Below are 24,018 nucleotides of genomic sequence, written 5' to 3'. Positions count from 1 at the left end.
CCTCACTTATCCCAGGTTGGAGCCGCCACTGTCGCCATCGTCAATCGTTATCATATTATCACTGCATAAATACAAGTTAAATCAAGCTGATCATCATCATCGTTCATTATCAGAGTAACGATTAATTTAATAAACATTTGAGAATTAGTGTCAACACAAGTTTATCTTATATCTTTTCCATTGTCAACAACAAGGCATAACGGCGCCACTGCCTTTACCGCGCCAAAGGAAATTTTCAAGATGTTTTCTGGTGTTTGTATCAAAAGATGTCAAAATTGTTGACCAACCTGTTGGACGGACAGCCCTCCTTTATCTATTGCGCGTGCGTCACCGTCCGGTGGTAAACGAAGTCACGTTGAGAAGAGGGGACACGCAAAACATGGCAGCTGGGAACGCGCAAGTAATGGCATCTAGTTATTATGATCAGGCGAGTTACGGAGATGTGAAGATGCCTACGACGTCAATAAGTAACGGGAGAGATGCCGGGTTTCCGAAGCCAGGTCAAGTAAATCACGACGAGCCTCCATTTTCAAGGTATTTCGTTTGACAGTATCTTTCGAGGGCCTACATTTTACATTTGCAGGTCGCTGTAACATGTTTAGCACATGGCCATTGACTGACCAGCCGCATATTTTTCAGTTATTTTCTTCAGGTTTTTAGTTCTGCAGATAAAAAGAATACTTGGATTTAGAAAAATATAATATAATAATTATTTTCAGCATTAGATCCATTTTTCGATTAATGTTATTAATTGTTTTGCTCTGCTACAAAATGATTGTAGCTTTCGTGGCGAGTTTATTTCCTTTAATATTTAATCGCTTGCCATTGTATTCAGTGGAGTCACTTATCACCAAAAGAATAAACAAATATGGTGGCAAATCTTGTTTTTGATTCTTCCCGTAAATCATAAGATACGTGGTAGTTTGAGGAAACTTTTTCCCCCCTGTTTGCGGTATAAACTGATATATAGTGATAATGCACCGAATCAATTAGTTGACTCTAGCAAACATAAACATGTAATGTATCACCACATTAACCAAGTGAATATTGTTTTCACTCATATTCTTATATGGCACACGCATTACATTGTATTAAAGTATTAGCGTTTTGCAATACCCTGTAAAAGAAAGCGACGTACAAGGAAGTGGGTTTTAGTTTTTAGCTGTTAACAAAGGAAAGTAAATATTCCGTTTCTCGCGATCAAATTTCTGATCGTGGAAATTTCAGTGAAGTCGCAGTGTCAGTGAAGAATGGTTTTAGGGAATGCTTGTTATAAGTTCTCCAGTAAATATTATGTCTCTGTATTGTTCACTACGTTTAAAATGTCCGATGAGCTTTTAGCATCAATTTGTTCAATAATTTGATTTATATATGTTCAGTAGCTGATATGTGTTCTGTTGGGAAAGTTTCTTGTAAAACAGTTAACCACTCTGCTCTTCAGTGCAACCTGGAAGGTTTTTGTTTAAAAATACAGCATGTTTTGCCATCTATAGGCGAATGGTTGTTTTGATATGAGATATAAAGAATCCTGATTTAGAGAAGGTCTCTTCTATGAAGACAAAAGGTTTATGTTCTGTATTGTCCTGTTAAAGGACATTTTTTACTTCTTTTCAGTGCTTATTGTGTTCAGCATTCTGATGTCTAAGATTAAAGGTACTTTGAAGTTAAGCTTAGAAAGATTTGCTTGGGCGAGCCTTCCTGATTTAAATAGTAGCTGAATTTGGTTAGCCACTCCTTAGTCAAAGTATGGATTTCAACTAAGACTTTAACCTTAAACAAAAAAAATCTTCAGCTTAATCAGAACCAGACAAATCTTTAGCTTGATCAACAGAGCATATAGTTTATCATTTGTTGTTGAAGCTTTTTATTGTCTGCTTTCTATTGAGATAAGAAATAAAATGATATACTTCCCTTGATATATGGTTGCAAAGCTTTTTGTTTGAAATATTTGTTTACTTTTAGAACCTTTTTCCTGTAAACTTGGTCCAATATTGACTATTAATGGCCCTGAAGCCTGAATTAATTTGGTGGATTTAATGTCTATAATCTTATAAAGAGGACTTGCCTTGTAAGAAATTATTGCACACAGCCTAAGCCAGACTGATAGTAGCTGTAACCGAGAATCTCAATTATTCATTTTCTTTTGAATAAATGATCCAATGTAAAGAAATTGCTGTTTTTAAAAATTTTTTCAATGAACATAGTCTCTTTTAAATGACAGTAACTTTGAATTAACCTGTGTTTAGTTGAAGAAAAATTGAGAGTTTTCTTTTAATAGCATTCAGGGGATAAGTTAATTTTTACAATGTACCTACTACCAGTAGAATTTTCCAACTCTTTTTATCAGCAGGGGAAATATTCCATTGTTTCTGGCTAGTCAAAAGGAATTGATATTTTTTGTTGTATTTTAATCTAGTTTTTGAATTAATCTAAATTGAAGTTTTTAGATTGATTATTTTGCCTGTTTCATATCCTTCTCATATGGCCTTATTTGTGTCACAATAGCTCTATTTTAGTTAAAAAATATAACATTTTCAGTAGGGGGCACTAACATATATCAAGGAATCTTGGGTTTAGTAAAAAGTTATGCCTTATCTCATTTTGGTTGAAGTGAATAAATGGGGCAGTGATGTTGATTAAAAAGCTTACAGAAAAAGATACAATTTTGGCTGTAAATCCCTGCTACCCGTAATTTTTTTTAAGACAGCACTTCAACCTTAAAGTCAGAAGCTTTCTGGTATATTAGAAATAACACCTGTGTATAATTTGCTCCTCTGTTATCATGAGAAGGTTGTTCATAAAGATTGTGGAAGAAATATAACTTTAAAGGGTATACTACATGTTGCCTGCTGTTCTTTTGTTGTTGTCATGAATTAATCTGCACAAAATTTATTTCTTTATTTGCATACATAACATAAAACATAATAATTTTGTTCCAACAGAGTTTTTGTGGTGTGTAGTAAGAGCCATACTTCAGATGATCTTCGGGCTGCTTTTGAAAAATATGGTGCACTTGAAGATGTCTGGGTCGTGAGAGACAAGTTTACAAAAGAAAGTAGGGGAGTGGCCTATATTAAATTCTCAAAGATGTCAGAGGCCACTCTTGCAGTTGAAGAGCTGGATGGCAAACCTCTTGACGATGAAACCAAACCTATTAAGGTAACATATGGAGCAAATGAATAGATTGAAAATCAATTTTATGATTTTAATACCAGGCTTGAAGCTTAAATAATTGTTTTTCTTAATGAGAATAAAAATATGAAGATTTTAGTTTTGTTGAATATTGGAGCAGTTGTCATTTTCAAATTTTTTTGCTAAGAATTTTAGTGGTTTGTTTCAAATTTAGGGCCTACAATTAATTTTCAGAAGGGAGTGAACCTAATTTCTGTATGGTGCATTATCACATGAAACTCATTCAGCATCCTCATCAAATTGTTCTGTGTTTTATGCTTCCTTTGCAATCAACATTCCTTTTTAGTATTGTTCACTTTTTTGCTCAAACTATCAATGAAATCTTGGAAAGAGTAAAGATAAGAAGGATCTGTAAATTGTAGCCATACAAACACAGCAGTTAGAAACATTACCCATTGTCACTTTTTAGTTACTTTAGTTGCTCAAAGGTTCAATCGTTAATGCTCAGAGCAACAGAATCATTTTAACATTTGAGCAACAGAATCTCAATGAACTAGAAATGTTTTTTTCTGAGCAACTAGATGCCTCTTATATACTGTAAGGTGCAGAAATTTGAAACGAAATTTTGTGCAGGCGCACAGAGAGGGAGGCAAAGGAGAAATTGCCTTCGGGCCCATAAGCAAAGTGGGGCCTGACTGTTAATAAAATCGAAATTTTAAGAAAAACAAATCAAATTTCTCTTGAGAAAGATCAACAATGCTTTAACAATATATATTAAAAACGATTTAAAAACTTAGTGCATTTTAAATCCAGATTTTAGGCTTATTTCTTTGTGTAGGAAAGGTCCCAAACACTGGGCCTGTCCTTGGGCCCTGCTTGGCTCTCTGCATCCCTGATTATGAATGCCTTGTATACAAATGCGTCTGATAATTGTAACTAGTGAATGGTCTGTTATGGCTTTTGGGGCATCTAAGCATCCTACACAGTCTTATTGTTCAAATTTTTAATTTTGAGTTTGCCCTAAAAGCGTAATTGGGTGTTCAATGCAGAAGATCTAATGAAGGGTTTAATTTGTTGAAAAACTTTTTGTTTGTCAATAGGCCCTCATTGCGAAACCAAAGTCGAGCAAATCTACAGACGATTTCGAAGATGCGACTGCACTGACTAGGCTATTTATTGTTATTCCAAAAAAGATGGAAGAAGCTGAACTAAAAGGCATTTTTGAGGAATATGGAGAAGTAGATTACGTTCAAGTAGTGAAAGACAGGAAAACCCGTGAGTCTAAAGGGTTTGGGTATGTCAACTTCCGAAAGCCTTATTTTGCAGCTCTTGCTTTGGAAGGCTGTGATCGTTCATTCAAGGCTGTAATGGCAGAGCCAAAGTCAGCTAAGATCAAACGAGAGTCAATGTCTGAGCCAAGCTCGCTTCCATACATTTCTACATCAGGTGCCACCCAACATGAAGTGCAGTTTGCTGGACAAAGTCAAGAAACGTACGCACCACAAGCATTTGCCATGAGTCTCGGTTTTCCAGACGCTAGGTCAGCTGGGGGTGTGTGCAATCGCCTTCAAGTTATGGTAAATGTTACAGTCAGTCAGGATCATTTAGCACGTCTTTTTGACCTCATACCAGGGATGGAGTTGTGTGACTTGAAAAAGAATTTTCAGACTGGCGAGTCTAAAGGTATTGCATTTGTTGTTTATAACAGTGTTGGCTCAGCGGTATATGCAAAAGAAAAATTGAATGGCTTTGAGTACCCACCAGGCTCAAAGTTAATTGTTAGGTATGCACCTGATGAAGATGTATACCCAGTGTCTGCCACGGATTATGGTGGGACTGTTGTTGGGCTGCACCCTGGCGAAGCACCAGCTGCCAAACTCATATCAACTGCTGCTCTGCCTGCTGTAAAGCCATTGGCAGATCCAAAATCTGAAGTAGGAGAAAGGCTCTTCATTGTATGCACGCCAACAGCGCCAAGTGATAAAACTTTAAAAGACGTTTTCTGTCGATTTGGAGACCTAATTGATGTGTATATGCTAAAGAACAAAAATTTCGGCTATGCCAAGTATGCTAGTAAAGGTGCTGCTAAATCAGCAATGGATGCATTGCACGGAGAAGAGGTCATGGGTGTCCGAATGAAGGTTCTTCCAGCTGACCCTCCAAGGTCCCATGACCCTGCTAGAAAGCGACCACGCACCTGATGTGCCCTTTAAATGAATGAGCTTTAACAGAATGGAGTTACTTCGTATTGGGTGCCAATCGTTTTTCTATGGGTACTCAGGTAGGTACAATAATAGTTTTTCTTATTTCAATCTTCAAATGAATGTTCAGTTTGAATTGTTTTTTGTAGAAAAAAGCCAGTTTCTAAATATGTTTTCGTCTATGATGTCATTTTTATTGAGCAATTGAGGTTTTGTTTGGTGTTAATGTGAATAGTTTTTGTTATGTACAAATCATACTGCGTTATAGAAACTACATATTGTTTGTTAAACTTTTCCGTCAAGTCAACTCTCATTGAAAGTTTTACTTATCAAGACAACCTTACAGAAACCTAAATCGTGTCCTTACAAAATGTGTCCTAACCTAAATCGTTAAATTTTGTTCACAACTTGATGATGTTCACTTTAAAAGCTATTTTAAAGCTTAGACCGAATTTGTTTCATCATGGATTCGAGAATCGTTGAAAATTTCAGTTTTGGCTGGAATAGGTTTTAAGTGTATGGCTTGTTTGTACTACTGGTTTTGTCATCAATAGACAAAACTGGTATTGTCAAGTGACTATTTCAGTGGGTTGGACGCAAATCTGTATTGCATAGTACTAACATTCTCTAGTGTTAAATATCCTCTGTTATGTGTTACATTTAGAATAGGTAACAATATTTCTCTGTTTGAGTGCTCTTGTTATAAACTGACGTTTTATTTACTTACTTTTAAGAGACACTTGTTGTTTGTCTGTTTATACGTAGACGTTTTAATGACTTTGAATTAAAGGGACATTAACTGTAAAAAAAGAATAAGTTCGCTTTAGTAACGTTAAAGGAGAATTTGACAATAAATTGGAAGCAACAGACGTTCATTGACAATCAGCTGACATACGGAGAATTGACTATCTGTGAAAATTGGTCTTTGCAATGTTGTGTCTACTTGAGAGACTGTGGAATGAAACATATTAACACGGTTGAAAACCAGTGGCCTGTAATCGTAAATGGTTAAATGGCAATTGATGAGGATGACAGCTAAATGACAGCAAGCAAAACTCTATAAACGTACGAAACGACTGGAAGATATCCCAAAATGCACCTTAAAAGAACCACCAACGTCTGGAGCAGCACAAATGCTCTATTGCGTATACACTGACTGAGAAATAGACTACAAATTGCATTGATAACGGTATGCATCAATAAAGCACAGATTTCCAGTGATAATGTGTAAAATAAGATTGATATTGCACACACTCCCTTCTCTTACAAAATGCACGCCTATGAACTGATGCACTCGTCTAACCTCGTGATGACATTAACACCCTCCTCCTCACTATCCTACGCAGCTTTGCAAAACGCCAACCTCCGGAAAACGAAAACATTAAAGTTGATACCGGGAACATGAAACTGAGAACATTGCAAAGGCAAAAAAGAAACAGCTTTGTGAGACGCTCTTATGCTGTCCTGACAATGGTCGACGGGTTGGAACCATACCTGAGGTGGGACTGGTTGCTAAGCAAGAACTGAAGAAACTTTTTGACGATTCGGTTAAATTTAAATGCAATGGTATATAAATAGCAATTTACGTAGTAGATGATTATATTCCTGTCTAGAGAAAAATCTATCTAGTATTTGAAAATGTACTTTCACTGTTTGACACCTATGGCTAATTTGAATAACTTGTCTTTTATAGATAATTTTAACTCACAAATTACTCATCTTTTGGCGTAATGAGGAATTTGAATATAAATATGATGAAACATTATTTTGATTTAGATATATAGATCAACGTTAACATATTTGAGTTTTGGGTTAGAGACATGAATCGAACAGCCGGTCAGTTAATCAAATAGGCAACGTGTGCCGTTGAAAAAGAGACCAAAGTAAATCTGGATGAATTTTTAGTTCTTTAATGATGTGTTAATCGCCTTTTGCAAAATTCTATATGTACGCATATAGTGCAATATTGTATTGTGGGAATTTCGAGACGGGTCTCTTGTTCAACTAAAGTTGCAGTTTTCACTTTTTAAACGTACTGGATATTATTTAGTTATTAAACAGAACCCCAATGACCATTCCGTTTAAAGTATAAAAATAAGCTTTTTCAGAAGATAGACATGATTGGCAAGCGGTTAACAGTTACTCAAATCCTTAAATCGATCCTTAAAAATGAATTTCAATATTTCAGCATTCTATTTTGACACCAAGTTAGATGTTGGTACTTTTTCCGCCTGAAATTCATTCGACTAGATAACTGCATGCAAGCGAAACATTTTCAATAGAACATATTTTATTTCTGCAAGTGATCGTTATTTTTGCAATTTTCTCTGTTCCTATTGCGTAGACTTGCCCAAGTCTTTAAGGGTCCAAGTAAAAGCCAAGTAGGAATGGACAGATAAACGCACGTTTGCCCTTTAAACAGTAGAACTCTTTTAGCTGGGTGTTTTGACATAAAAAAGCGAAAGAATGCAAAGAATAGTTCGTATGTCAACTAAAATAGAAATTATACCAAGGCAAGGTAGTTCCAACCATACCAAACTATGCAGTTGATTGCATGACTAAAGTATACTGACGTTTTGGACGTCAGGGGAAATAGAAAATATATCCCACTTACAAATTGCCCCATTTAAGCGTATATCCTGGTAAGTGTAATAAAGTAGAAAGAGGATGAAATTGTCTATTATTTGATTGTAAATGCAGGCACTTCGTCGTTAATGTGTTTTAATCTACTGTGCCCTAGATTTTTGTTTATTTTTAGCCAGTTTGATAGAATTCCGCCGCAACTGAATTACGATACTTTCCCTTATCAACTTCTTCCGTATATACATAGTATTTCACTATTAATGATTTGGTTTTTGGCTTTTTTTTGCCCGATGAGACATATCTTTTATTGACAGGACGCGCCACAACATGAAAATGACAGAGTTTTCAAGATTTGAACTTCGCTTGTAATTTTTGCAATCCAGTATTAATTTTAGAATGCCGAATGAACTTCCTAAAGTCGAACTTATGCGGAGTTTTTAGTACAGGTGGGACCAAAAATTTGCCCCATATAGCAAAAGTCTCACTTATCGAAGGTCTTAGTAACCGAGAGTATACTTTATTAGGGACATTGGGTCATTCCATGTCAACTCAACAAGGGCATGACACCCAACATCTCAGAATTGGCTAATTTTCTGTCTAAAAGTGCTTTGCCATATCACAAGCACATGTGGAAAATATTTTCTTAAAATTCAAAACCGTTGAAAAGTTACGGGGATTTTAATTTTGTCAAAATTCTCAAAAAATTTGCACAAGGCGGCCATTTTGAATTCCTGTTAGAATTTTAAAAGAGAACTAAAACCTTAAAACTCTGAAGGATTATGGTTTGGATGAATTGATCCACAAAGCTGTATGTTTTGATGTATGGAACAGGGCCGTAAATCCCGGGGGGGGACGGGGGGGACTGGACCCCCCCCCCCCCAAAAAAAATCTGGAGCAAAACGATTTTTTGGAGAAATTACCATCATTTTCCTTGAAAGAAGGAAATCCCTGGTAGCCGGGTTAGAACCAAACTACGTTTTTCTGTGTTATTGCAACAAACCTCAGCCACTAAGGTTATTTTTGTAAGCAGAGTGGTTTTTATAATTTTTACAAGATAAAAACTTACCGTTTTCTACCGTTTTTTACTGTTTTCTACCGTTTTATTCTTGAAAACAGAGAATGAAATAAAAAGAGAGCAATCTGTCATTTTATTTGACCTATTTACTAACTTATTTACGTACATTTCTATTATTTGTCTATTATTTACTTTTATTTAGTAGATCACTTTTTGTATCATTAAAATGTATTCATTTTTGATGTGTAAAAATGGCCCACACAATGTGTGACAATGGCCTAAAATGGCCTGAGAAACGTTGAACTTTCTATCCTGAGCGATTCTAGTATTTTATTAAATTTAGTCTGGGGGATGCTTTTTTAGCCTTTCTAGAAGGTAAAATTTCAAAAATTTTCTTCCGCGTCGGACCCAGCCATGGTGGGTCCTCCTACGACAGTAAACTGGATTTTTAGCTCCCAAGGTTCAATTTCTTGGGGCCGTCTTTGAAAAATGTTATCCATCCAATCATACACAAAAAAGTACTAAGGAATATCTGTAAATACCTTCTATAGAGCAGAAAGTCTTGAGAAATCCAAAAATATTGACTTTTGTTTTTAAAGTAATTTGCCCCTTAACTGTTTCCATAACACATACCATAAATCCCTTGTGGTGCCATGACCGACTGCATACTTTATATTCATTCGCTCTGCTGACCCCCCCAATTCACATGACAGATTTACGGCCCTGGATGGAGATTCTGAATATGCTATTGAATTCACCACATCTGTCAAACCTAACCCCCATTGGGGAACTTCCGATGTCATATTTCCTACATCTATTCAAGTCTTGATAAAAAAATCGACAACACCATTTAAAGCCAAATTTGGCCAGGGGTATCCTGAGACATTGAACTTTATCTTAAATAAAAACTGTTATGGTCTTTTTCTCCATTTTCAAGTAATTGGTATCTAAACTTTTACAAAATTCATAACCGCGTTTGTAGACAAATGTTATTTAATCATTTTCCTTCGTGGCATGAAAACATATTTTTACAAACTTTAGGCTATTTATTATAATTTCCCTTCAGTTAATCTTAAGCAAAAAATCATTGCAAATTAGATTTTGCTTTGGAAGGAAACTCTAATTATATTTTCTTTAATCAATTTCTCTTCAGTTTCCTTTAATTTATTATTGCCGCCCTGGAGAAGTTATGAGTGCCTGTACTTTGAAAGTGATAATTAGTTTTAGCAAATATAGGTAACAAATATTTAAGCTGTAATTTATCAATTGTAGATATGTGTCTAATGTAAAAGTGATAAAAATCGAGTTTGCCCACAAAAACGGGAAAAAAATAGAAATTTTACTTATCAAAGTTGAAAGTTTACCATGTTGAAGCTAAAAGTTACACACATTGTACTGGAAGGGTTGTCATAGTCAGGGCGTACCTGTTGGTCGGTAAATCTTACGGATGGTCGGTAAATGTTATGGATTTTCAGTAGATGCGTTTTTTGACTTTATATAGTATATTGGTGTGTGTACATTGACTAGCAAGAGTTGAATTTTGGTCGGAAAATTCACCCGCTTACACCCCCCTTCCCCCCCCTACTCCAAATCGTCAAGGTACGCCCCTGGTCATGGTTACTATCTTTGCACATCAATGGCTTGTCATTTCACAAGAATTGGTTTTCCACAGTTAGAATTACTGAAATCCTTAGAAGCAGGTATCTTGAAAATCATGTGTTCTTATCAAAATTGTTCCATCGGTAAGCTGCTTTCTGAACAATGCAAGTCTACAGAAATATGTTGGCAGTTTAAGTATTGCTTTGATGGAAGAGTTAGACTTGAGGGTTGGCACAGAATTGAAGGATGATGACAAAATATGCCATATTCATAAGGAAAATCTTGTTGTAGAGTATGTTCGTCTTCAGAAGAAGTGCGGTGATCCTTTTCAGAGATATAAAAAGGCTGCGAGGTCTTCGCTGCGAAAAATAAGCTTGGATCTGGCTAAAAAGTCATTAAATTGTGTCCAAGTTGTCGTGTTAAGATTAATGAGGCACTGAAGATTGATCCAACAGACTCCCAAGGGTTGTTTCCTGATGTTGAAGATTGAATAGCACATTAGAGGAGATTGACATCAGCTCTATCAAGCTACATGCAGTAGTAAGCCATTCTAAGGTTCCGTATGGTAAAAGAAAAATGCATCAAGTTAAAGGCAAGCTTGAAGAGAAAAGATTGTCCCTTCAAAGGCAAGTTGGTGCATTGTTGACAGTATCTACAAAATCTTTGGAAGAACATAAAGAACATTTACCTGAAAATTTGGAAGAGATGGTCCAGAGAAGCAAAGACTTGGAACAACTAATTTTTTAATGAAGGAGAAGTTGAAAACGTCTAATCGGACAAAAAAGATTCAAATTCTTACTATGATTCCACCGTCATGGTCCATAAAAAGGCACAGAAAGTTTTTTCAGTCTCAGCATTCCCAGTTTGAACAGCAATAAAATTGGCAGAAGAGAGGGATCTTGGAATTGCCAGACAGGAAATGTGAAAAGCGTCTTCCAAAGGAAATTGAAACACTTGTTACTGAATTTTATTCTGATGATGAATATAGCCGCCAGATGCCTGGAAAGAAAGACACTGTTAGCATCAAGAAAAATGTCCATATGCAAAAGCGACTTCTTCTTTGTGGATTAAGAGAGCTTTATAAAGCATTCAAGGATAAAGATCCTCAAATGAAACTCGGGTTTTCAAAATTTTGCAGCCTCAGACAAAAATGGTGTATTCTTGTTGGTTCTGCTGGTACCCATTCAGTCTGTGTTTATACAACTCACCAAAACATTTTGCTGATGATGAATGCTGTCCAAATAGGGAAAACATACCAAGAGTTAACCGATATGGTGTTATGCAGCAGAGACAGAAATAACTGTATGTCTCATCGATGTGAAAAGTGCCCTGGTGTAAGTAATGCTGAATTCTACCTCAAAGAGCAACTCATTGGCCCATTTGACAAAGAAGATACAGATGACGAGAATGATTTCACTGAGCAGGAGGGAAAATTTCAACAATGGACCATTGTTGATCAATCAGAACTCATAACAGTCACACTGCCTATACACGACTTCATTGACCAGCTAATCAGCAAGCTTGATAACATGACAGCAAATTCATTTATTGCCCGATCACAAGCCAGATTTTTAAAAAAGCTGAAGGAGGAGCTGGATGAAAATGAAATTATAATTCTTGGTGATTTTGCTGAAAATTATACATTTGCTGTACAAGATGAGGTTCAAAGTTATCATTGGAATCAACAAGCATGTACACTGCATCCTATAGTCTTTTATCACAAATCAGAGGGTACATTACAAAATACTGCCCTTTGATTTATTTCTGACGATTTAAATCATGATACTTGTTTTTTCCATCAGATTATGGCATTAACAATAAATTTTATTAAAGAGAACATGAATAGTGGTGTTAAAATGGTGCACTATTTCAGTGATGGTTGCGCTGGACAGTACAAGAATTGCAAAATTTTATTTCTGTGTCTCCATCAGCAAGAATTTGGAGTTGGTTGTGCATGGAACTTTTTTGCAACATCCCATGGAAAGTCTCCTTGCGATGGGATCGGATGAACCATCAAGAGACTGACAGCAAGAGCCAGTCTTCAGCGACCAATTTCAAATCAAATTGTGTCAGCTTTTGAAGTTTACCAGCATTGTAAAGTGAAATAAAGAACATTGAATCAATGTTTATATCCAAGGCAGAAATGGAAAAAGTGCGTGATGTTGTAACTGGTCGATTTAGTGAAGCAAGAACATTGCCAAGAACAAGAAGGTTTCATCAATTCATCCCACTCTCAGAAACAGTCATTGGTGCCAAACGTGTCTCTGATGATGACAAATATAGTCTCAAATTTGATCTTATCCTAGGTAAAGGTATTGACTATGACCAAAAGCTTAAAATAAAGGAATCGGACTTTGTTGTTTTTGCATATAATGGAAAGTACTGGATTGGACTTGTTATGGAAATGGACAATGAAAATAAACATTGCCAATCAATTATGCTTCTGCCTTTTCTTTTAAAAATTGAAATTTGTTTCTTGAACTTGCTGTCTGGCTGTCTGACTTTTCGATTCTTGATCTTGTTAGGTCTAGCAAAGGGTTGTATCCATCTGGAGTCATTCATAGAAACGACATATTTGAGATATTCTTTTTTTCAGTTTTTCAAAAAGCGTATTAAAAATCAATTTTTGTCACTGTTTTCAAAATTTTACGAGCCCAGAACTTTTCGATTTCGTTTTCAAAACTTCTCGCGAGAGGTTCGCAAATATCGCGAATCTGCCTCGGTTGATTTTTAACTCGCCTTTTTACAAAGAGTGAAAGAGTTTATGTTTAGTAAGTGGGAATGCCTCAGGGGTTTATTTGTTATCTAGACATGAACGCATTTGAATGCACTTGGTCGTTTGTGGAGAAAAAGCCATTTCTAGCGATTAGGAACTTTATCCTCCGACTTTTTCTTACATAACCGAAACGAGGCTCAAATAGACTTTGCACCGAAGACTTCTGCAGTTGTTTTGATCTTGTCAAAGATGGCGTTTGCAAAACTCGCAAATCGATGTCGAGGGTTGAACAAATCGTACCGTGTTTGGGCTTTATGCAGGAATCTCTCAGGGAAAGCTCAAGCTGCGTATGAGTTGCCAACAACTGCCACGGAGGCATTATGTGATGAACATATTTTCACTGAAGAACACTTGCAAATGAGGAATACTCTCAACAAAATTATAGAAAAGGACATTAACCCTTATGTTGATGAATGGGAAAAGGAGGGACAATACCCGGCGCATCAGGTCTTCAAGAAACTAGGGGATGCCGGACTGCTTGGCGTAACAAAACCTGTAGAATTTGGTGGTTTAGGCCTCGACTACTCGTATTCTGTTGCATTGGCAGAGGAATTAGGTACACTAAAACTAGCTATACATGCTTCATGAATGAATTTCAAATAGAGTTATTTGAAAATAATGTCTATGTGTGAACGGTAGTATTTTTAGTCAAAGAAAAACACGGAAGTTAAGTTCCAGAAATTTCATTGATTTTCTATTTGCTTGCAAATGCAGTTCGGATGTAAGGCAAAACATTGCATAACTGTTAATACACTATCAAACACTTTTTCGCAATTTGGGCTGTGCAGTAAAATTTCATTCAATGCAGTAATCATGTCATTCAATAGATTTACTCTCTGACAAATTTTCAAAATCTATATGACAGAAAATTCATTAGTTAAAAAACATTGATTTTCCTTAAAATACTACCTAAATGTTGAGCAGGCTATCCTGAACTGTTTGTTAAAGTCTGAAGTTCACAGGGCACTCAGCAAGCACAGTAGCTCTCTGGAGAAAATGCCAATTGCTATTAAAAATTGATAGAAAGATTTAGATAAAGGTCATTCCACATCAAATTGATACACTTTGACAACACTTTACAGCTCCCGTTCACAGATGCAAGTGTGAATTAGGAAGATAAATTAAGATACCTATCCTGAAAAAAACCTGAAAATCTCATTCAATTATCTTATTCTATTTCAGAGTTACAGATGTTTGAAATTTTGGTTACCACACCCATTCTAGCGACTCTAGAAACACTAAAATTGCCAAAAACTTCTGTTCTACTCCTCAATGAAGTGGTGATGGCTTATTTTTAAGGTCATAGCAAGTTCTTTTGCAAATGATTTCACTGTTTTTATAAGGTCTAGGGAAGCACTTCGATCTACAAAACCTTTTTTCCCTTTTTTAAAACTTCAAAAAAGGCACAATATTTTTGTTATTATTTTTATAAAGTATTTGTTTCTGTTACGAACTAGCTTCTAAAGGTATTTTTAAGACACTAGGAATTCTGGCAACTCCCACCTCCTCCATTTTGGCAACTCCCCTCCCCACTCTTAGTGAAAGTGTGATTATGTCAGGGACTCAAACCACATATCATTGAATCTGTAGTTTGCCACCCTTTCCACTTAGCCCCCCATCCTGTATTATAATTAGGGGGTGGCATCCCCATCCGGTATTATTATTATTACCGGTATTATTATTATTAGGGGGTGGCAGTAGTTGGGTGTATCTTTGAAACCAATTACTACCAGCCTTTATCTCATTCATTTAATGTATGTAGACATTTAGAAAAAAAAAAATTTAAAAAATCATTTTCGGTCTGAAAGGGGCCCGAAAATGTGATTCTGTACTCCAGGAGTCAGCAACAGCCTCATAACCTGTCTATTCTAACTTGAATCAACACAAGAGGCTAGATAGCACCACAAACCAACTTTACTGTTTTCTGTTGGTAACTTAAATATAAAAAACAAACAATTTAAAAGTATTTGCTCTATATGGGCTAGGCCAAATCAGCTCAAATAGGCCAAAAATATGCCTATTATTTTGTAATGTATTTTGTTGTATGTGGTATGGTATTTGTGGTATATATACAGACTTGAGTCGTGTCCTTTTTGCAGTTTCCATTAAGCCTTCCGTCTTGCCTAAATGCCTGTTATCCATGCTCTCACATGTTCATTTATCTCCTTTTCTTCCAGTTACTACTTTAGACTCTTAGATAACACCTCTTAGCAGAATGTCTTGCCTCTCTGTGTTAGCAGAGTAAGTCAATATTTACACCCATAAAGGTTAAAGCCTGGTTCATAGTTTGAACTTATAAACTTATGTTGGTGTAAGCTAATAATGTTTGCTTATGGACAAGTGTAAGTTTTTCTGGGTAACCTTTTTCGTTTTGCATATGCCAAAAGCTTAAACTTAAAGCCTTGTTCATAGTTTGAACTAATAAGCTTATGTTAGTGTGAGCTAATTTTTTTGCTTATGGAGAAGTGTATGGAGAAGTTTAAAGATTTTTCAACTCAATAAGTTCAAGCCTTCGGGGTTTGCGGAAAACTGACTCAGCTCTCATGCACAAAATGTATGCCTCTGATATAGGGCGAAATTTAGTGTATAAGCTAGTTCTTTGGCGAGCCGACACCAGAATCACATATGCTGAATTTGATCCACTGTTCTCAATTTTGTTGCAATTTGTTTTTATTTTTCAAGGTTATATTTTCTGAGTCCTGGAAAAAAGGTGGTGGCACCGACCCCACAATTTCCATCTTTGGTTCTGTATCAATTCTTGCAATGAGCTTCATGTTGTCTGACTGCCTGAGATTTGTGACCACTCTCAATCAATCTTGATACCAGTGGCGTAGCGTGAGCGCAAAACTTAGGCATGCGGTAACATAAAATATACGGCTATATTGAATAAATGTAATGGTAATTTCAGTTTCTAAAAAATACAAGCGGTAATTAATGATAATCGTGATAGCAAATTTTGATTTTCAAAGTAACAAATCTTTAGTACTCTAATTCTAATCAATCAAGGTGTCTATTCTTTTCATTAGAGGCTCCGACAGAGGTTGGAAAGTGAAGAGGGGCCAAGGGAAAAATTATCACCCATGCGAAAGTTTTTGAAAAAAGCTCAATTGTTTAGCAAGACTTTTCAGAATAACTCCTAGTGCTAAAACTGCTTTGCAAAAGATTTTATTCTTATTCATATTCCTCAAGAAAAGGCATCACCTAATGCCCACCTAATGTAAGAATTTTTTATGCTATAATGAAGCTGGGGATTCCCGCAAGAAGGAGCTCTCCACATTGCGAAATTGTTAACACACTGCAGGGCCTAAGCGAACAGGAGCAACAGTTTCTGCTCATTTTTTACTCTCATAGTTAACTAAGATGAAAATAGTGAGCTGTGAGAGTTGTTAGAATTGAAGATGCTTCCATGTGTGAAGTTTCAGAAAGTTAGTCCCGGCAAATCATCATGTATTTAGCAAGGCTTGCGCTCAGGTCTACCGCATGCCCTGGTCCGTAAATTCTGACTATACTGGCAAGCCTTTTGACTTGAATTACGGAATGCGGATCATGACAAATAGACTCTGACCCCACTTTGACGAAACTTTTTCTCTTTTCAACAGTCACAAAGTAAAGAAAGGAAAATAATTGGATTTGAAATGATGTATCACGCAAAGAGTATTCGCAAAAAGCAGCTTATAGGTAGAAAAATGTTGTGGATTATCAAATTTTCGGGAAGGCTTGCGCTCAGGCCGACCGCAAGCTCCAGTCCGGAAAATTCTCACTTCTCTCAGAAGCTTCTCTCGAGTTGCACTGAAGCTGCACTGGAGCATCACATGTTTCTCTTATTTTGGACAGGCAAAAAGAGTGATGTGGAGGGGCTTCAGTTTTTCAGATTTTTCGAATTTCATAATTTTTAGCGATCAGTTTACTTGGAAAAATAGCCAATTTGGGGCCAATTGGCCTGTTGGCGCTAGAGTTCACTGCATGCTGCTCATGACAAGAAAGAGAAGCCGTTTATTGCGGAAATTGTTATGCATTGAAAGTGTTGCAAGAATTTTAGAATTTGTCTATAAATTTTTACGCTTGCGCCGCAAGCGTAGCATACATAGACGCTACGCCACTGCTTGATACTACTACCTTCATGGTGTTCCAGTGCATTAATCATGGTATAAGACTGCTGAACAAAAACTCCTGGTGAACAGCAGTGGTTAAATGATCCCTCCCGGGTTATGTCCATGGATTGTCTGCCATAAACAATCATTTCTATTTGACTATTACTCTTATTTTGATAGCCGATCTTTGCAATTTTGTTTCATGTTGTTGCTTCACCATGCAACCTCCCAGCATGCAATCATTAAAAAATTAAACCACAGAATGATTCGAAAGGAAGTGTCTTGGATTAATTTTTGTCCAGTCAGTCTGACATCAAAGCTGTTTTCATCTTGTTAAAACAATTTTTTACCAACCCAAAGTCATAAAAATATTAACTGCCTTTGGTCTGCCAAAGATAAATTTGTTTTGTTTTTGCCATAGTATAATGCAAGGCAAGCTTGGCCTTATAATATACAAAACCTTCTTGTTTATCAAATGTGCATCTTTTATAATGAAATCATTATAACTCTTTGTTTTGAAACAGGCAATATTCGCTGTGGGTCTGTTCCAATGTCAATCGGTGTACAAACAGATATGTGTACTCCAGCTTTAGCAAAATTTGGCAGTGATGAACTTAGAGAGCTGTTTTTAGCACCGAGTATATCAGGAGATTATGTTGGCTCAGTTGGTGTTAGTGAAGTAGAGGCTGGCTCTGACGTTGCTGCTATAAGAACCAAAGCTGTCAAAGACGGGGGTATGCGAAGATTTCTTAAAGTGTTATGACATGTCGATATTATGAAAACATAGTTTCTTTATGATAGTTTGCAGAAGTTTTTCAAATCTTTTGACAAGATATGCTTTTTATATTCAACCAAAACTGATGCCATGAAATCATTGTGTCTCTCCATTTGTAATTTGACTTTTCAGGCGCAGCACTTGTCGAGGAAGACCGTCTTTTCTTTACATATCATTTAAAGCTGTGTTTTGATGTGTTTTTCGCATTAGATTTACAATAAAATAAAACTCATAAACCTATTGTGTTACTTGTGTAAGATGAATATCTAAAGTCCCATTTTGTAATGTTGTAGTTATGTAATTTGAGTTATTTGGAAATCTAATTGTGGTTTTAATGCGTTCGTTGTTCATGCATCAACATCATTATTATCATTTATTTATTTATTCACAGTTTGCTTACAACAAATATAGCTATTTTACAGCTAAGTAAGGCTTACTGTTTTGTGATAGGAGTCTTAGAAATATGCTATATGCTTTAGTTTCAATATGCCAGTCAACTAAGGTAAAGATTTGAATGATGTTGATGGCTTTTGTTCTTAAAATAAGTGACTGTCTTTCTTCATTCTTAGATGACTATATTATAAATGGTGGCAAAATGTGGACTACAAATGGCGCCCAGGCAGACTGGATGTGCATTCTCGCCAACACCAGTGATGGGCCTCCACACAAGAATAAATCGCTCATTATCATACCAACTAACGCAGAAGGTTTTGTAATGGAGAAGAAGATTGAAAAGCTCGGAATGTGGGCATCAGATACTGTGCAAACACATTTCGATAACATCAGGGTGCCACAGAAATTCAGAATTGGAGAAGAAGGATTTGGATTTATGTACCAAATGTTTCAATTTCAGGAAGAAAGATTATTTGCAGCAGCAAGCAGTAAGCTTCTGTTATGTCTATTTCATTTGTCTTCATCAATATCCACTTTGCTTTAACAATAACGGCAGATATAACGATAACGCCTGCCTAGCGTTTTAGGGCTCAGAACGGACACCAAGTGTTTAACGCTCACAGGGTCACAAATCTGATTCAAGACCAATGTTTCCCTGATTTACGTTGTGTTCAAGCCATGGTATTACGTACGCTCGCAGTGCTTTACTGTTAAATCCTTTAACCATTCAAAGATGTTGAGAATAGACAATGGGATATTAAGCAAACCTACTTACTCGTAGTGAATCCAGCAGTATTCTTTAACACAGAAATTTAATTCAATTGGATTGGTTTTGGAAGCTTTTGATCCATTACTGAACCTTGTTGTCATATACGTATAAACCTGTTAGTGATAAAGACGGTATTTCGTAATCATTTAAGCCACAGTCTAAACAAATTTGGTGTCGAGGAATGCTTATTTAGTGTTTTTGTATAACAAAGCAGATAGGCTGATCGGGTATTAAAAAGCAAGGCACTCAAATATTATGACAATAGGTACTAGTCCTTTTGTGAAACAAAGTCCGATGCTTTAATTCTACAGGATTAAGAGAAAAATCTTATTGGAATATTTTACTTTGTAGCTGTCCTGGCCTTGGAACGCTGCATTAACGAAACAGCCCAATACTGCAGTCAGAGAAAAATATTTGGAAAGCCGGTCTTAGATAATCAAGTGGTTCATTACAGGCTTGCAGAACTGATGTCGGAGGTTGAGCTATTGCGTTCTCTACTCTATAGAGCAACAGGTATCGCAGAGTTTTGATAGCTCCAGGCATCTTAGTGTTACCTTGATGCATCCTACTATAATTTCCGATTGAAAGTTTCCAATATTGATTTTCGGGCGTGAAACCGAAAAACATGTTCCTAAATATTTATTATATTGTTTTAAGAGTGACTGGACAAAAGCAATGTACAGCATCACTGCCCCTTTCGTTTGTACACTCCCAATGTTTGCATTATTTCTCATTTATTTTCCAAAATATTACTACTTACGCTCCTCCCCCCAGAACAATGATGCTAGTTTTCCTAAATATCACACCAACCATAGGTATACGAAAACGTGCTTCCTAAACTGTTACGTTGATAAATAGAAAACCAACATTTTTTCTATTTATCAACGTAACAGTCTAGGAAGTACGTTTTAGTATGGCATGATGTTATTTTTTCTATTTACCAACGTAACAGTCTAGGAAGTACGTTTTAGTATGGCATGATGTTATTTTTTCTATTTACCAACGTAACAGTCTAGGAAGTACGTTTTAGTATGGCATGATGTTATTTTTTCTATTTACCAACGTAACAGTCTAGGAAGTACGTTTTAGTATGGCATGATGTTATTTTTTCTATTTATCAACGTAACAGTCTAGGAAGTACGTTTTAGTATGGCATGATGTTATTTTTTCTATTTACCAACGTAACAGTCTAGGAAGTACGTTTTAGTATGGCATGATGTTATTTTTTCTATTTATCAACGTAACAGTCTAGGAAGTACGTTTTAGTATGGCATGATGTTATTTTTTCTATTTACCAACGTAACAGTCTAGGAAGTACGTTTTAGTATGGCATGATGTTATTTTTTCTATTTACCAACGTAACAGTCTAGGAAGTACGTTTTAGTATGGCATGATGTTATTTTTTCTATTTACCAACGTAACAGTTTAGGACGTACGTTTTCGTATAGCAAGGAGAGAGAGGGGGTGGCCAGGGCTTGAGAATGTGCTGCCAGGTAAATTTTAGAAGCAATTTCTCGCAGGAAGTTTTTAGATGCAGTCTCCCTTGCTGTGCATAAAAATTACACTCCTCTCTTTTCTTCAAATTGCTTATTTCTTATGATATAAAATTTTCGTTCTGTACTATTAGCAAAAAACAAAAATAGGCTTTCAAAATAGAATCATCTGGTATTTTCAGCATTTCATTTTCTGTCGGTCTGTCATCAAAGATTTTCGGCACTTCTAACACAATTTTTAGCTTTTAAATTAATAAGCATTAACGAACAGCTCTTTTTATCAAGACATTCTAGATAAGTACAGACACTCAAACATGCCCAGTCTTGTTACATTAATCTTATTGAAGGGGTTGCATCCCCAGAGCCCTATGTGGATGAGTCTATTTTCAATGATATTTTTCATTGGCATTTTTATAAATTTTTCATTGGCAGCTTAGTAGAATATAAGCGTATTTGGCTTTTGCTATTAGCACCGTCCCTGATTAAGCACCAACCCTGATTAAGCACCATTCATTTATACCATTGAAACATGGTATTCTTACATATTATATAAACTACTTGCTTTGATGATATAAATATACAGCGAATAGAAAACCCAAAGCTAGTTCAGTTCAGTTCAGTTTATAATTTTAAAGTTCCGCTACATACAAACATTTTCAAATAAGCTAATTAGGTGTAAATAAATACAGATTCAAAGAATAACAAGGATGTAAGGAAAAAAATAGTAGACCTGCATGCAGGGAATTTCTTGAGGAGGGGCCCTCTCAGTAGATAAACTAATCGGGGAGAGAGCACCCCCTTTTTTTAGGAAAGGTTCGCATTGATCTATGATCCTTACTTCAAAATTATCTAGATTGCTGGAATGATATTAAATTAGATCTAAGGTCTTAAAAAGCCGTATATTTCCAGAATTACTAACTTTACTCTTGAAAAATGACTATGGTTATTGTGTTCAATTAAGTTCTCCTTGCACACCTTTACAGTGTAAAAAGAAATGATTGATTGCTGTTTGAATCAAGTTTTTGATGTGAACAAAATAATGACTTATTGGTATGTCATTTATTAGCTATAAATGGCAGATCGAAAACTTTCGTAGTATACAGTTGATTTTTGTATAAAAAGATTTCAACAGGTTAAGCAACTTAAAATAGCACTTGCAGTTGTAGGAAATTTTATCAAGGTTTCGCAGGTAATATTGAATTTTTAGTTTTGCTGCCAGGCCTTTAAAATTGACGTTAGTGTTCCAAGACGTTTGGCAGGAATTGAAGCTATAGTTGTCGTTATCACCACCATGTAAATTTGATAATCGAATCTTTTGCCTTCTAGGGCTTTATGTACAAGGACGAGATGTAATAAAGTTTGCGACGATGCTCAAGCTGAAAGCAGGGCGCCTTTCTAGAGAAATACCCGACACCTGCTTACAATATTGGGGTGGCATGGGGTACACAGACATTGAAATTTCACGCATGTTCCGTGATTTTAGGCTCATGTCTATTGGTGGAGGTGCTGATGAAGTTATGTTATCGATCATCTGCAAATTCATGGGAACCCTTCCCAAAATGTGAAGATTCTTCATTCTGACTTCTGTGTGCAACGCATGCATTTGTTTTGCTACTAGACTTATTTAGAGAAAAGAAAATGCTTTTCTAAGTAAAATCTCGTCTCGTCTGTAATGAAGTCCTTGTTGCTATTAAAGGCAATCTGTCACGACGTTGATTGATCATAAGAACAAAGGGATTTTTTATTGTTTCCAGTCCCCCTTTAAATTATCGCATTGTAAAAGATATGGCGCAGCGCTGGAATCGTGTTTAGGCTATTGTTCCAGCTATTGTTCTCGTTAACCAATCCACAACGAGACAGATTGCCTTTCAGCAAGGAAATTACTGTACAATACTATTGAATTCCACACACACTTTTCACTGACAATTGTTTTTTTGGGTGTTCTAGTATTTCTGAAACACGTAATCATGAAGAGACGTTGGCATTCCCTTGGCCTAATCCTGAAATGGCCTAATCTAGAACGAAGTTTTGATAGCTAAAAGTCTGGAACATTGCCTGATAGACGCCCGCAAAGGCCGCTGACCCATCCGCAGAATATGCTGCTTGGGGGAGAAAAAATACGAGCTTGGGTGCTATTAAATTTCGCAAATTCCTGGCATTTAGTAGACTATTTTGTTAGTCTCGCTATAGTCTGTTTGATATTCAACAAAATGAAGAGAATTTTTGCTGTCCCACTTTCTTCGGATATTTATTGACACAAAGAATTTACTCGTCAAAAATGTTTGAGTCAAAAGCTTTCACTGTCCCATTTGGCACGAAAATTTCAGGTAAATGAAATTTAAAAGCATTTCATCCTACCTCTCGTAGTGAATGGATAAACCTTTCTAATGACCACATGTAATTATAAAAAGGGGCATTTGTCGAGTGGCAATGCATGTTTGTTTAAACTGACTGTTTTCTGATTTATAGATATCATTTCGATGTAATTTTTGATTTGATGCACTTCATTTGTATCAGCATAAAAATTAACATTTGAGAGTATTGGCGTGCTTTCTCTATGTAGTCGCTGAATCTATCTTCCTAAACTCGCTTTCAGGCCACTTGGCAGCAATTGGGAGAAGATTTTGCACACTCCTTGATAAAAAATAATAAGCTCCTCCAACATTTTCTCAAGAACAGGAAACTATTCACAGCACGTTTTTATAGAGGTGTCAAGGTCTCTTACTATAGTGTTTGGGAATAAAGGCCTTTTTTCGTTGAATGTTGCTGACCTCAGTGCATTTAGTTTGCTATTTTCGGAAATCAGCAATCATTTTCGCGCATGGAGCCTCAGTTAAGTTTGAAAATTATTGCTCTCACTGCTTTCACTACAGACAGCGTTGTTAAAGATTTATATTCGAAAATTGAAGCTGCTTTATGACTATGTGTATTGTCCTAAGAATGTCCAACAGCATGCAATTTACAAAAATGAACATCCAGTTGGCCTCATCCTCTCTAAGCTAATGCAGCCATCCTTTAGCCAATCCACGGTTTTCGCTTCTATAACTTCTTTGATGATCTTAACTTTCAGGTAATTCCAAGTGCCTTCTTTGCAATATTCGATTATTCCGAAGGTTAACTCAAGAAATACGTTTTCTGGCATAACAACACATAACACTCCAACTTCTTCCTTAAACCATTGCCTGTGTATA

General features: G+C 36.1%; 2 protein-coding genes across 3 annotated transcripts; both read left to right on the top strand.

Annotated features, from left to right (window-relative positions):
• Window positions 1-245: 245 nt before the first annotated feature.
• Window positions 246-6,972, top strand: LOC135682656 (RNA-binding protein 45). Of its 2 annotated transcripts, XR_010515712.2 has the most exons (4): window positions 246-534; window positions 2,943-3,159; window positions 4,233-5,413; window positions 6,680-6,972. XR_010515712.2 is itself a non-coding variant. In XM_065197635.2 (3 exons), the coding sequence occupies exons 1-3, from the start codon at window positions 380-382 to the stop codon at window positions 5,331-5,333; spliced, it is 1,473 nt and encodes a 490-aa protein (XP_065053707.1). In that variant the 5' UTR covers window positions 246-379; the 3' UTR covers window positions 5,334-6,972. The 2 variants fall into 2 exon arrangements, 1 of the variants encoding a protein (XP_065053707.1); XM_065197635.2 differs by having other exon boundaries at window positions 4,233-6,972.
• A 6,470-nt stretch (window positions 6,973-13,442) lies between these two features.
• On the top strand, window positions 13,443-23,366 carry LOC135682662 (putative acyl-CoA dehydrogenase 6). The gene is made up of 5 exons (XM_065197647.2): window positions 13,443-13,862; window positions 17,922-18,131; window positions 18,742-19,053; window positions 19,686-19,847; window positions 22,154-23,366. Exons 1-5 carry the CDS (start codon window positions 13,496-13,498, stop codon window positions 22,390-22,392), a joined length of 1,290 nt encoding a protein of 429 aa, XP_065053719.2. The 5' UTR covers window positions 13,443-13,495; the 3' UTR covers window positions 22,393-23,366.
• Window positions 23,367-24,018: the final 652 nt, after the last annotated feature.

This window comes from Rhopilema esculentum, chromosome 16 (assembly GCF_057945365.1).
Source record: "Rhopilema esculentum isolate cy_ngs chromosome 16, ASM5794536v1, whole genome shotgun sequence".
NCBI lineage: Eukaryota > Metazoa > Cnidaria > Scyphozoa > Rhizostomeae > Rhizostomatidae > Rhopilema > Rhopilema esculentum.
The sequence above is the reverse complement of the archived record's forward strand: the minus strand, read 5'-3'. Positions and strand labels throughout refer to the sequence as shown.